We start from the raw sequence: 14,481 nt of genomic DNA on the forward strand, positions 1-14,481 counted from the left end.
AATCACACTATAATAAATTTAAAAATAAAAAACCTATAAATAAAATATTTCTACAATTTTTCACTTAGTAAATAAGCAGCATAGTGAAGTGGTTCAAGAAGAGGGTATGGGATCATGAGTGCTTGCGTTCACATTAGTTACAGTGTTATGATTTTAGACAACTAATAAAGTCTTTCTGTGCTCAGTTTCTATAAAACCATGAAGAAATATTATGAGTTTTCAGTTGTGTGATTCATGTAAAGCCATCAGTACTGAGCCTAGAACATGAGTACAACATATGGAGCCCCCTCCTGACTGTGTGCTGGGCATTAAGTGCCAGGGGTTAGGTGTTCATGAGTGTGTTAAACATGTCCTTTCCTTATGTACTGCACCTCTCAAAGAATAGGCAGCTCCATTGTGAGTGTGTCTATTATTTTAGGAAATTGTAGCTGAAAATTAACATGATGCCTCCTCATTCTAGGTTTCTCAAACTGACTCAATCCATGAGACATGTATCATTGTATTCAAAACCTAATGGGCATTTTGTTAGACAACAAATGGTTTCTAAGATTTCCAACAACAACAAAAAAACTTTGAAGCTTCTGGTTGAGAAATCATTAAACCCTCCCACTGGCACACTCCTGTAATTCCATTTATGGTAGTGGAGTCAGTGATTTGAACGAAGTACTTTCAGTTTCATATTACTCTAAATCCATTACAAATCTGCTTAGCTTCTAAATATTTCATCAATGAAGAAATCCCAGCCCTACAACTTCGGAACAGTGAAATATTAGTCCAGGGATCCAGTGAGAGACACAGAAGTGCTAGAAGCCACTCCTCGTGAACTAAGGAGAAAAAGAACAGGTAAGAACTTTTACTACTTCTCATCAAGCAGCTTTCTCTCTAGCTCCAAAGGATCTCATCTCAGGGATATGGAACCTATAAGGTTGTGGCAGGGATGGGAAGGAATTTATAAAGGTCAGTTCATTTTCTTAAACATCATCAGAACCAAATTAGGCTGCAGATGAGCCTGAAGTGGGACGCAGGTCAGATGAAATCCTGGTGTTATCAGGGACAGCATGGCCTTAATGCCACTACAGTGTGTTGAATTAGGCACCAGTAGACAGGGGCTAAACTGAGCATTTGAAATGTACTAGGATAGTCTTTCTCTTTGTTGACATTATCTATGTTGACTAGGGATATGATTACGTTTCCATCGTCAGTGATGGACTGAATCCTGCTCCTATGCAGCTAAGAAATGGAAAGAGCTACAAACAGGTTCTTTTCATGGAAGGAAAGAACAGCAAATGAGAAGCAAAGTAAGCAGCCCACTGACACGGTTAAAGACAAAGAAAAAACTGAAACTCAGCCTGAAAGATGAAGATTCATGAAAACAGTATACTTTTTATTACACTTGTGAACTTTGTTTCAGAATGGATTACTTTCTTTAGAAATAGTCCAGACTCACTAATTTCCTAGTGCCCACTTATCCCCTGTCCCTTAGAAGTGAAATTCAACCCCACTGCTTCACTGAAGTGCTTCCAGTTTTGTCTTCTTTTAGTAGAGAGCAGGGCCTAAGGTGTTTCCTCTTTAATTCTCCTGTAATGCATCTCTACAGAAAATATCTTTGCTTACTTTAACCTCTCCATGCACTCAGACTACTTTGATCCTGCCTTCTGTAAAGTCTTTCCGTGAATGCCTTGTCAAGACACTAGCCTCATTCATCGCCTCTGGTCTGATAGCTCCTCTCTCTCTCTCTCTCTCTCTCTCTGTCACACACACACACACACACACACACACACACATTCCCAGCCCCTTATCCTCCTCCTCTCCACTCCTACTATTCCTCCTCTTTCTATTTCTCTTTCTCCTACCATACCAAATGGAAAACAGAACAAAACAGAAATCCTAAAGCTGTATCGCTGGAAATATATTTTATTTGAACAACTTCCTAGGTAGCTCTCTTTATCTGCCTCTTGATCTTTTAATCCTTATTATCTGGAGGAAATATTCAGTATTTGCAATTTTGCATTCATACCCTCAGTGAGTTAGAGGCTATCTTATCGTGACTCTAATGAAGCTTAAGTTTCAGGGCCCTTCTCTTGGACATGACCCTTAGGAGCCCTTGGAAGGTTCCCTAGCCATGTGTTTCACATGGTTGTATAGTTTTATAAAATTTGCTAAAGTATGTTACATTGTTACCACTTCCAGAATGTCAATGTGAGAAGCTTTGTCAATCCTCATTGCAGTGAAATAAGCATAACCATTTGAAGATGGAGGAAGGAACACATTTAAAAATCTTTGGAAATTTTTCTAAGGGTAAACATCAAACTATGAATACTGATTCACTGTGTTGGATGTTTATTCACTGTGAGAATTAATAAGTAAATCAATATTGAATTCCTTACATACAGCCAGGATGCAAATAAATCCTCTAAATCCTATTCTATCTCCCATTAATTGACTAGTGAAAATATCTAATAAGAATCCAAAAAGAAAGTTTTCCACAATAAATTAAATGAAATATTTGGGTCGTGAGAGTAGTTGAGTGTTGATAAGTCACTGTCGTGCTAACATTTTTTATAATGAGCTACTTTGACAATACTTCCATAACTTTCTCAAATGATACAGATTTTGCCTCATCTCTTTTGCTGTCACACACAAAACTTTTGGCCATACTGGAGAATCTTATGATTCTCCCTTATAATTGCAAAACACTAGAAATTCTCATTTATTTCACCTCTTCTCTTGCAGACAAGCGAACACCCTGGACATGGCATCAGAGATTCACATGACAGGCCCAATGTGCCTCATTGAGAACACTAATGGGCGACTGATGGCGAATCCAGAAGCTCTGAAGATCCTTTCTGCCATTACGCAGCCTATGGTGGTGGTGGCAATTGTGGGCCTCTACCGCACAGGCAAATCCTACCTGATGAACAAGCTGGCTGGAAAGAAAAAGGGTGAGTGGCATGAGCAAAGCTCTGCCAAGTCCCTTCTGTCCATCTACACAGTCAGCCTCTATTATGAGGATGTGAGGAGAGAAAGAGATGAGGATGAATACTGAAAGCTAACTTTCCATTCACAGTCGGGCTCCTTATCTTCATGCTGTTCTAGGGGATAAGAATCAATTCATTAATTATTCCCATGATACCTTAGTTTCCATTTCAAAAGCACAAATTATGCCTCTCCTAAAAGGAGTAAGACAGTAATAAAAATAATTAATGTACATAATAATAACTATAATAAACTATACAATGTTTATTACAATTTTTATGCAATAACAGAGTTCACAGTGATCTTTAAGTTTGAAAAAATGTTTCAGTCTGTAGTGGATATTATTTTTTATTGTTGTAGAAAAAACATAAAATTTAACCTCGTAACCATTTTTAAGTGTACAGCTCTGTGGCATTAATGAAATTCCCATTGTTATACAGCTGTCACCTCCATCCATATCCAGAAATCTTTCATCTTGCCTAACAGAAACTGTACTAACTAAACAAAAGCTCCACATAAACCCATTGCCTGCCATCATTCTACATTCTGTCTCTATGAATTTTACTACTACAGAAACCTCATATAAGTGGAATCATTCAATATTTGTCCTTTTATGACTGGCTTATTTCAATTCATATGTCTTCAAGGTTCATCAGTGTGTTAGCATGTGTCAAAACTCTTCCTTTTTAAGGCTTAGTAATTGTACGTGTATACTAATTTGTTTCTCTTCATCTGTCAATGGACACTTGGATTTCTTCCACCTTTTGTCTATTATAAATAATGCTAATAGGAACATGGGTGTCTGAATATCTGTTCAAGTCCCTGCTATCACTTCTTTTGGGAATATACCCAGAAGGGGAATTGCTGGCTCATGCAGTCATTGCATGTTAACTTTTTTTAAGAAATCACTATACCATTTTCCACAGTGACTGTACCGTTTTACATTCTCAACAGAAATGCACAAGGGTTCTAATTTGTCTACATCCTCACCAACATTTTTTATTTTCGGTGGTTTTTTTTTTTTTTTTATAGTGGCCATACGAATGGAAGTTAAGTAGTATCTCGTTGTGGTTTTGATTTGATTTCCGTAATGACTAGTGATGTTGAGCATCTTTTCATGTGCTTATTGGCCACTTGTATATCTTCTTTGGGAGAATGTCTATTCAAGTCCTTTGTTCATTTATTAATCTGGTTGTTTATTTCTGTTGCTTTGTAAATTTTTTTTTACATTTTCTAGATATCAATCCCTTATCATATACATGTTTAGAAAATATTTTCTTATATTCCGTGCGTTGCCTTTTTTAACTCTGTTGATAGTGTCCGTTAATACACAAAAGTTTTAAATTTTGCTGAAGTCCCACTAATCTATTTTTTCTTTTATTGTCTATAGTTTTGGTTTCTTATTCAAAAAATAATTTCCAAATCCAATATTATAAAACTTTTACCCTTTATTTTCTTCTACAACTTTTATAGTTTCAACCCTAATGTTTGGTTCTTTGATCCATTTTGAGTTCATATTTGTAAGTTATAAGGTAATAGCCCAACTTTTTAAGGAGATATCTCATTTCCTCAACATCATTTGTTAAAGAGACTCTCCTTTCTTCATTAAATGATCTTGACACCCATACTGGAAATCATTTGACCATATATATCAGAGTTTATTCATGGGCTGTCTTTTCTATTCTATTGGTTTATATGTCAGTCTTTATACCAGTACCACACATGGTTTTGTAATACGTTTCACAACTCAGAAACTGTGAGACTCCAACTTTGCTCTTCCTTTTTATTTTTATAATTAGGGGATCTCTGGAAATTTCATATGAAATTTATGGTGGATTTTTCTATTTATACAAAGTAATTGGAATGTTGGTAGGGATTATATCAAACCTGTACATCACTTTGGGTAGTAGTGACATCTTAAGAATATTAAGTCTTCCAATCCATAAACACAGGATGTCTTTCTAATAACTTATGTCATCTATAATTTCTTTAAAGGGTGTTTGAAGTTTTCACTCTACAAGTCTTCCACCTGCTTGGTTAAGCTGATTCCTAGGTAGTTTATTCTTTTGATGCTGTTAAATTGGATTGTTTCCAAAATTTCCTTTTCTATTTTTTACACTAGCAACTGATTTCTCCATATTGACTTTGCATCCTGCAACTTTGATGAATTGTTTTAATAGTTCTAATAGTTTTTTGTGGGATACTTAATGTTTTCTACAAATTAGATACTATCATCAGCAGACAGAGATAATTTTACTTTTTCATTACCAATTAGGATGCTTCCTTTATGCTTCTCTTGTCTAATTACCCTGGATAGGACTTGCAGTGTTCTGTGGAATGCAATTGGCAAAAGTAGGCTTCCTTTTCTTGTTCATGATGCTATAGGAAAAGCTATGACGTTTCATCATTAAATGTGAAGTGAGCTGTGGGTTTTTAATATATGGCCTTTATTATGTTGAGGTGCTGTCTTTCTATTTCTACTTTGTTGATTATTTTTATCATGAAAGCCTCCTGAATGTTTCCATGCATTGGATATTCAAATTTCCTATTTCTTTGATTGTAAGTAAGTAAGGTGAATACTGACTGTTGTTTCAGTTCTCTCTCTTAACCTTAAATATACTACTTTTTCCTTCAATTGCCAGAACTGCCTGTTACTAAATCCCCATCTCTGGTCTCCTCCCTCCCTTGCAGGCTTCTCTCTGGGCTCCACGGTGCAGTCTCACACTAAAGGAATCTGGATGTGGTGTGTGCCCCACCCCAAGAAGCCAGGCCACATCCTAGTTCTGCTGGACACCGAGGGTCTGGGAGATGTAGAGAAGGTGAGACTCAAGGATCCAGTTGTGGAGTAAGCCCCTCTTCTCTGAATATTTTATGCAGTGGTTAATTGTTTATTAACTATTAACTACAGGCTGTAATATGTGTGGGTTAACACAGATGCATAAAGGGAGCACAAATAATCCCAGTGTCATGAGTCTTATCCTGCACAGAACTTTAGTTAAGAATTTGGGTGCTAAAGCCACGTGACTTTGTATTTAAATTTAAATTCTGTCACTAATTCAGTAGCCTGAGAAAATTGACTTATTTTCGCCTCAGCATTCTAATCTTTAAAATGTATGGAAAAGACCTATGTTGGCCATATAGTATTATTTTGAATATTTAATAAGATAATACATTTCAGGTGTATATTAATTATTCGATAAAATAGCAACTAATAGTACCAATCTTATATGTGAATTCTGTTATTGAAAAAAAGAAGAGAAAATTTTAAATTTACATTGTACTCAGGCCTTAAAATGCCCACCAACCTTGAATTTTAATTTTACAATTATCTGTTGATGATCATTAGAAGACCTAGTAAGAATCATGGTAACCCAAAAACACTCGTCGAAAAACTACCCAAAAGCCACATCCTACTGAGAATAATTTTTGTATTTGTCTTCCTTTAATAGGTCATTAGTGTTAAAAAAGGAAAGAAAAGAAAAGAAAAAAAATCCTCTAACATATGAACATAGTTTTACTACTGTTACTCTGAAAAGTGCTGCGATGATGAAACTTGCTCCTGACTCCAGTGTGTCTTGACTTCCAGGGTGACAACCAGAATGACTCCTGGATCTTCGCCCTGGCCGTCCTCCTGAGCAGCACCTTCGTGTACAATAGCATGGGAACCATCAACCAGCAGGCTATGGACCAACTGTAGTATCCTTTTGTGACCCAGAACAGCACCAAGGTCAGAGGGGACACCTGTATTCATACACCAGCTGCCTGACTGTGAATCCTGATGAATCAAGCTCAAAAGGAGAAAACAAAAAATAATGCAAGTACAGAGGAGAGATCCCATGTATTCACTTTAGAACTGACACTTAGGTTACGAGCAAAGGAAAATGGAAGGTTTGGGTATGTGTTGAACTAACATGGGATGAGGTCCCTGTTCATTTTGTCACATTTCCTTAGTTAGCTACTCAGCTATGTGACAGAGCTGACACATCGAATCCGATCAAAATCCTCACCTGATGAGAATGAGAATGAGGTTGAGGATTCAGCTGACTTTGTGAGCTTCTTCCCAGACTTTGTGTGGACACTGAGAGATTTCTCCCTGGACTTGGAAGCAGATGGACAACCCCTCACACCAGATGAGTACCTGACATACTCCCTGAAGCTGAAGAAAGGTAACAGAGAGCTTCAACTGATAAATGAGGATGAGAAAACACAAGAAATTATCATTTTTCAGTTTACTATTGCTAGTTTTCCAGCATTTGCAGTTTTCTATGTCTTCAGCTGGCTATTCCTAGAAATCAATACTTGCTGAATATCCAAATTAATAGATGTTATTTTAAATTACATTTGTCATTGTTCTAGAACAAGTTTCTTGTTCTTTCACCTTTTTGTATGCTGTGATTAGGTTAATTTTATCTCCCTGCCTAGGGTTTGTGATCTTCTACTTAGCCATAGAGTATGGAGTACAATGGATATTTATTTAAAGAACATAGACTAAAACATGAACCGTGTGCTAGTCCAAGCATTGGCAAACTACTGCCCAAGACAAATCATGGCAAATCCTGCCTGCTAGCTGTCTTTGTAAATAAGGTTTTTTTGGAATAATGCTATGCCCATTCATTTACATATTGTCTAAAGCTGTTGTCACGCTCCAATAACAGAGTTGAATACTTGGAAAAGAGACCATCCAGCCTGAAGAGCCTAAAATATTTACTATTTGGCCCTTTACAGAAACACTTATATTAGGCAATTTTATAATTTTTTTAATGTTTTTCTAGGTACCAGTCAAAAAGATGAAACTTTTAACCTGCCCAGACTCTGTATCCGGAAATTCTTCCCAAAGAAAAAATGCTTTGTCTTTGATCGGCCCGTTCACCGCAGGAAGCTTGCCCAGCTCGAGAAACTACAAGATGAAGAGCTGGACCCCGAATTTGTGCAACAAGTAGCAGACTTCTGTTCCTACATCTTTAGTAATTCCAAAACTAAAACTCTTTCAGGAGGCATCCAGGTCAATGGGCCTCGTAAGTCCCCTTCCTAGTACTTCTGCTCATTGTTTAAGACTAGAGGAGCATAGAATAACTTCCACCTAGTTTCAGCATTGAAAAATCCCAATCTACTGCTATATTTGTGTTAAATTCTAGATGGCACCAATGTTTCTAACATATATTGTTAGTCACATTTCCAGTCTAGGAAAAGGCCAAAGGAAAAAAAGTTCTATTGCTTGAAATTGCCCTAGTGAACTGGACCTGCACTATGCAATAGAGTAGCCCCTAGACAAGTGTGTCTCTGTAAACATAAATGTAAATAATTTAAATAGGGAAAATTTAAAAGTCAATTCACATGGCTGTATTTCAAGGACTAATATTTACATGTACTTAGTGACTAGCACACTGAAAAGCACATATACAACATTCCCAGCATTACAGAAAGCGCTTTTGAACAATACTGCAATAAAATAAACTAAATGGAGGACTCTTTTTTATTGGAATAGTGTCATTTGTTTCGTACATATTGATCAAATGCTTACTATGAAAAGACTGAAGATACAGATATAAATGAAATAGATATGGTTCCTGTGCTAATGTTGCTTGGGGTTAAAATGGATGCAAGCATTCAATTAACACAAGTCTATGTAATCTAGTACAAGAACTCTCAAATGTTGGTATGCATACGTATCTTCTGAGGATCTTACCAAAGACAAAAGTCTAATTCAATAGATCTTGGACAGGGTCTGAGAGTCTATTTCCAGCAAGCTTCCAAGTGATGCTGAGGACATTGATGCTGTGAGGAAAATAGGTGGTATTTGACATGCTCAGAATTACATGGAATAGAGACTTTCTTTACCACCAGAAACATTATCATTTGTTCTCCATATGCAGGTCTAGAGAGCCTGGTGCTGACCTACGTCAATGCCATCAGCAGTGGGGATCTACCCTGCATGGAGAACGCAGTCCTGGCCTTGGCCCAGATAGAGAACTCAGCTGCAGTGCAAAAGGCTATTGCCCACTATGAACAGCAGATGGGCCAGAAGGTGCAGCTGCCCACGGAAAGCCTCCAGGAGCTGCTGGACCTGCACAGGGACAGTGAGAGAGAGGCCATTGAAGTCTTCATCAGGAGTTCCTTCAAAGATGTGGACCATCTATTTCAAAAGGAGTTAGCGGTAATTTTTGTCTCAAATGTATACGATTTAGGGTCATAGAAGCCAAAGTACTACAAGGAAAGAAAACTATTATTTATTTTGACGGAAGTAATTCCTCCTAGCTTCCATAATGGTGAAAACAACAGATTTGTGATCACATCAGTCAGAAGGACCAACTGTATTATTACAGACCCAAAGTTCTAAAACATTTTTTCCTGAATAATTTTCCCTTTACTTATGCATACAACTGACAACCAGAGCTTCTAATAAAATTACCTGCCCACTCTTCTCAGACTGATTTGATATTCTAGCCAAACACAAAGAAAATTTTCATCCTACTTATCTTGAGCAGGCTTCCGTTCAGCCACATTTATTCCATATGAAATCATTAGTCCAATATGCAAAAACAGAGTTTTCCTCTAACAGTTGACATAAAGCTGTCAATCTCAGCCCTGAACTCACCTCCAAAAAGAAAGCGACTTCAGTAGAAAGTGGGGTCAGAAGGAAGAGTGTGGTCCTGGTGAGGAGCCTGTCAGTTTCTCCAGCATCATTGACTTTTATTTTCAGAAATCATTCCCAAAATTCTGAGGTCAAGCTAACATCCTTTCCCTGTTACTCTTTTTACTTCCTATTTTTACATTAAAGGCCCAGCTAGACAAAAAGCGGGATGACTTTTGTAAACAGAATCAGGAAGCATCATCAGATCGTTGCTCAGGTTTACTTCAAGTCATTTTCAGTCCTTTAGAAGAAGAAGTGAAGGCGGGAATTTATTCGAAACCAGGGGGCTATCGTCTCTTTGTTCAGAAGCTACAAGACCTGAAGAAAAAGTACTATGAGGAACCGAGGAAGGGGACACAGGTAACCAAGATTTATCTGTCAATTATGGAAAGCTGCTGACCTGCCTCCTACAAACACCAAGGTGACCAAGCTTCATTGCATACAGATGTGCTTTTTTGTTTGCATAACATTCATGCTTTTATTCAATAACATATGCAAACAGGCTGTTATACCAGATATGTCCTAGGTGCTCATCAAAGAGAGTGCAGCCAATTAACTATTAAGTTATAAATTCAATTAGCAGATGAAGCACAAAGTTATTATTGTCATCATTACAGCTGGGCTTTTCCTGTTGCAAGAGACAGGAACCTAATGATGGCTGCTTAAACAAAAATGTAATTCATTGATTTAGGCTGCAAACTGGCTTTACAGGACAGGTGGGTCTAAGGTTTCAAGTAACATCATGAACTGTCTCTCTGTCCAGTGTTCCCCCATCCCCACAGTTTTCTCCCTCCCACCCTCCCTCTATCTGAGTCGCTCTGATATTTGCTTTCTCAATGATGGCTTCATTCCCCAGCAGGCTCAGCCCATATGGGACCACAGCATTAACAGTTCCAAACTTAGAGCCCTTAATCTAAACAGGACAGAGACTCTCCTTTTCCCAGTATCTATATTAGCCTACTAAAAATGACTGCTAAGTAGGATGCTCTGATCAGCTTGCCAGGAGCATGTGTCTGTCGCTCCGACAGGGAATTTGACCACCAAGGACAATAGGGCCAAGAGAAAGAATTCCCAGAGGAAAGGATGGCAGGAAGACAAACAGGAACACCTGCTTACAGCAATTTCCTACTTCTCACTCTGTGTTCTCTGGGTCCTAAGGCTGAAGAGATTCTGCAGACATACTTGAAATCCAAGGAGTCTATGACTGATGCAATTCTCCAGACAGACCAGACTCTCACAGAAAAGGAAAAGGAGATTGAAGGTGAGGAGTGAGTTAAGAAATTAGATGGCCTCAAAAGCTCCAAAAATTGAAATAACTTGACTGGATAAACATGGGACCCTTTAACTAGAGCAAGATCCACAAAGGCGTGTCTTACTTGCCGAGGTCATCTCTGAGTAGGGCATATGCAGTCAACAACAACAACAGGTAAGTGTATAAGGAAGAATGAGGCAACAAGATAACCCCACACAAATTTTTCTTCTTCCTTTTCCTCCTCAGTGGAACGTGTGAAAGCTGAGTCTGCACAGGCTTCAGCAAAAATGTTGCAGGAAATGCAAAGAAAGAATGAGCAGATGATGGAACAGAAGGAGAGGAGTTATCAGGAACACTTGAAACAACTGACTGAGAAGATGGAGAACGACAGGGTCCAGTTGCTGAAAGAGCAAGAGAGGACCCTCGCTCTTAAACTTCAGGTATCTAATTGCATCACCTTGAGGTTTCTGTTTTTCTGTTTTCTCTCCATTCTCCCCGATCGCAAACTTAGTGTGGCAGAGAGAACATGAAGCCCAGGGTAAGGACCCTGTTTGCTTACTTGTACTTTTCAATTCCTGTCTGTCCAGCCTGACTGGCTACTGCCAAGTCTGGTCACTAAAAGTTTTTTATTTGCAGTTGTGTAACATTCAGTCCTTTATCAGTATATCCTTCATTTCAAGGCAGCTATTATCTGCTAGGCATCATTAAAATATCTGTATCTCGGTGGGGCATGGTGGCTTACACCTGTAATCCCAGCACTCTGGGAGGCCAAGGCGGGCGGATCACGAGGTCAGGAGATTGAGGCCATCCTGGCTAACATGGTGAAATCCTGTCACTACTAAAAATACAAAAAAATTAGCTAGATATGGTGGCGGGCACCTGTAGTCCCAGCTACTCAGGAGGCTGAGGCAGGAGAATGGAGTGAACCCAGGAGGCGGAGCTTGCAGTGAGCTGAGATCGCACCACTGCACTCCAGCCTGGGCAACAGAGCGAGACTCCAAAAAAAAAAAAATCTGTATCTCTTGCTTAATAACATACGTAGCAAGAACTATATCCTTATTACTTAGAAGAAGAAACAAAGGTTCCAAAAACAATAAATAATTAAGTTCACACAGCTAGTAAATATATCAGAGCTGTCTTCATCACTTAGCGGAATCCACAATGATTATTTGTTTCTGAGACACCTACTATGAAATTAGATTTAAGAAACCTTTATGAGCAGAAAGGCTCCTAACCCTCACACCTGTGTGATACTCTGCTAATTCTGATTTTTTTTAATGTCCTGCTCCCAGTTTGTTTTGAGTTGTGAGCTATGTGCAGAAACTCAGTATGGTCAGTCTGGCACTCAGATTTCTTACCTGTCTTCTGCTACCCCTGACACCAAGGTGTGGCAGCTTAGACCAAATTTCCTAATCCATGATTCATATACCTTATGAGATTTTGAGGATACTTTGCTTATTTCGGTGGTATGTCATATACATAATAGGGTAAGGAACATGGCTGTGCTTTGGTCAATAATAGGCCAAAGTATGACATTTTCATCTTGCGTGACTCAGAGAAAATTAAATAACAAATCATTGAATGTGGAAACCAGATAGAATATTTCAATTTGCCTGATGCTACACTTTACTCAGCCTTCGTTTTCCCTTTTTAGGAACAGGAGCGACTACTACAAGAGGGATTTCAAAAAGAAAGCAGAATAATGAAAAATGAGATACAGGATCTCCAGACGAAAATGAGACGACGAAAGGCATGTACCATAAGCTAAAGACCAGAGCCTTCCTGTCACCCCTAACCAAGGCATAATTGAAACAATTTTAGAATTTGGAACAAGCGTCACTACATTTGATAATAATTAGATCTTGCATCATAACACCAAAAGTTTATAAAGGCATGTGGTACAATGATCAAAATCATGTTTTTTCTTAAAAAAAAAAAAGACTGTAAATTGTGCAACAAAGATGCATTTATCTCTGTATCAACTCAGGAAATCTCATAAGCTGGTACCACTCAGGAGAAGTTTATTCTTCCAGATGACCAGCAGTAGACAAATGGATACTGAGCAGAGTCTTAGGTAAAAGTCTTGGGAAATATTTGGGCATTGGTCTGGCCAAGTCTACAATGTCCCAATATCAAGGACAACCACCCTAGCTTCTTAGTGAAGACAATGTACAGTTATCCATTAGATCAAGACTACACGGTCTATGAGCAATAATGTGATTTCTGGACATTGCCCATGTATAATCCTCACTGATGATTTCAAGCTAAAGCAAACCACCTTATACAGAGATCTAGAATCTCTTTATGTTCTCCAGAGGAAGGTGGAAGAAACCATGGGCAGGAGTAGGAATTGAGTGATAAACAATTGGGCTAAAGAAGAAAACTTTTCTTATTGTTCAGTTCATCCAGATTATAACTTCAATGGGACACTTTAGACCATTAGACAATTGACACTGGATTAAACAAATTCACATAATGCCAATTACACACTGTATTTATAGCAACGTATAATTTGCAAAGATGGACTTTAAAAGATGCTGTGTAACTAAACTGAACTAATTCAATTACTTATTATTTAGAATGTTAAAGCTTATGCTAGTCTTTTCTAATTCTTAACAATCATATTTGAAATCTTTCTGAGTTTCCCCAGAAGAGAATATGGGATTTTTTTTTGACATTTTTGACCCATTTAATAATGCTCTTGTGTTTACCTGGTATATGTAGACTTTGTCTCATGTGTCAAAAGTCCTAGGAAAGTGGTTGATGTTTCTTATAGCAATTAAAAATTATTTTTGAACTGAAAATACAATGTATTTCACTAGGCTTCTTATTTCTGATTTTCTTTTTTGCAGTTATTTTTATCAGAAAATAAGGTTTTAGTCTTTATAGCAATGGCTGGTAATCTTTCCTGTAAAATACCAGATAGTAATGATTTATGGCTTTGCAGGTCATACAGTCTCTGTCTGAATTACTCAGCTCTGCATGTAGTGCAAACGCAGCCATAGAAAATACATAAACCAATAGGTGTGGCTATGTTGCAATCAATTTTTACTTTCAATAACAGGATGGCACCCATAAGCCATAGTTTGCAGAACTCTGTTTTACAGAAACATTGGTCAGAGTTTTATATACCTGCATTGTGTTACTCACATGTATAAAAATCATATGGATTAGACTATATATATTACAATCTTGAAAAAACTATGCGGTTATTCAAAATAACACAGTAAGAAAAAAGCAAGGAAGCAGCTAATGCCATTAAATCCACATTAATAATCCTGTCTTTCCTAATTGCTTTGAGGCCTTTTGTTACCTTGAACTACCTGTGATCCAATCACATGGCAAATGCCTCCTTTCACAATAGAGCATGGTGCTGCCAAGCACTGTTTCTTCACTTGAACTGAAACTTCATAGAAGACCAGGTGAGAACACAGAATACTAGATGAAATGTTCATGTAGATATGCTTTATATTTTCTTCCAAGCTCCATTGCTACAAAGGTGTAAATAAAATACATTTTTATGAGTTGAAGTAACTTCACAGTAGAAAAGAATAACTCTGCCATCAAAAGCAAATAATGGTTTCTTTGTAAACCAATAAAGTATAAGAAAATGAAAAATCAG

At 37.8% G+C, this 14,481-nt stretch overlaps 1 protein-coding gene across 1 annotated transcript; it reads left to right on the forward strand.

Moving 5' to 3' along the window:
- Positions 1-221: 221 nt before the first annotated feature.
- GBP1 (guanylate binding protein 1) lies at positions 222-13,663 on the forward strand. The gene is made up of 11 exons (XM_001147994.7): positions 222-843; positions 2,734-2,942; positions 5,668-5,795; positions 6,563-6,672; positions 6,940-7,142; positions 7,749-7,991; positions 8,850-9,130; positions 9,755-9,967; positions 10,766-10,868; positions 11,106-11,299; positions 12,514-13,663. The coding sequence occupies exons 2-11, from the start codon at positions 2,753-2,755 to the stop codon at positions 12,625-12,627; spliced, it is 1,779 nt and encodes a 592-aa protein (XP_001147994.1). The 5' UTR covers positions 222-843; positions 2,734-2,752; the 3' UTR covers positions 12,628-13,663.
- The last annotated feature ends 818 nt before the right edge of the window (positions 13,664-14,481 follow it).

Source organism: Pan troglodytes, chromosome 1 (genome assembly GCF_028858775.2).
Source record: "Pan troglodytes isolate AG18354 chromosome 1, NHGRI_mPanTro3-v2.0_pri, whole genome shotgun sequence".
NCBI lineage: Eukaryota > Metazoa > Chordata > Mammalia > Primates > Hominidae > Pan > Pan troglodytes.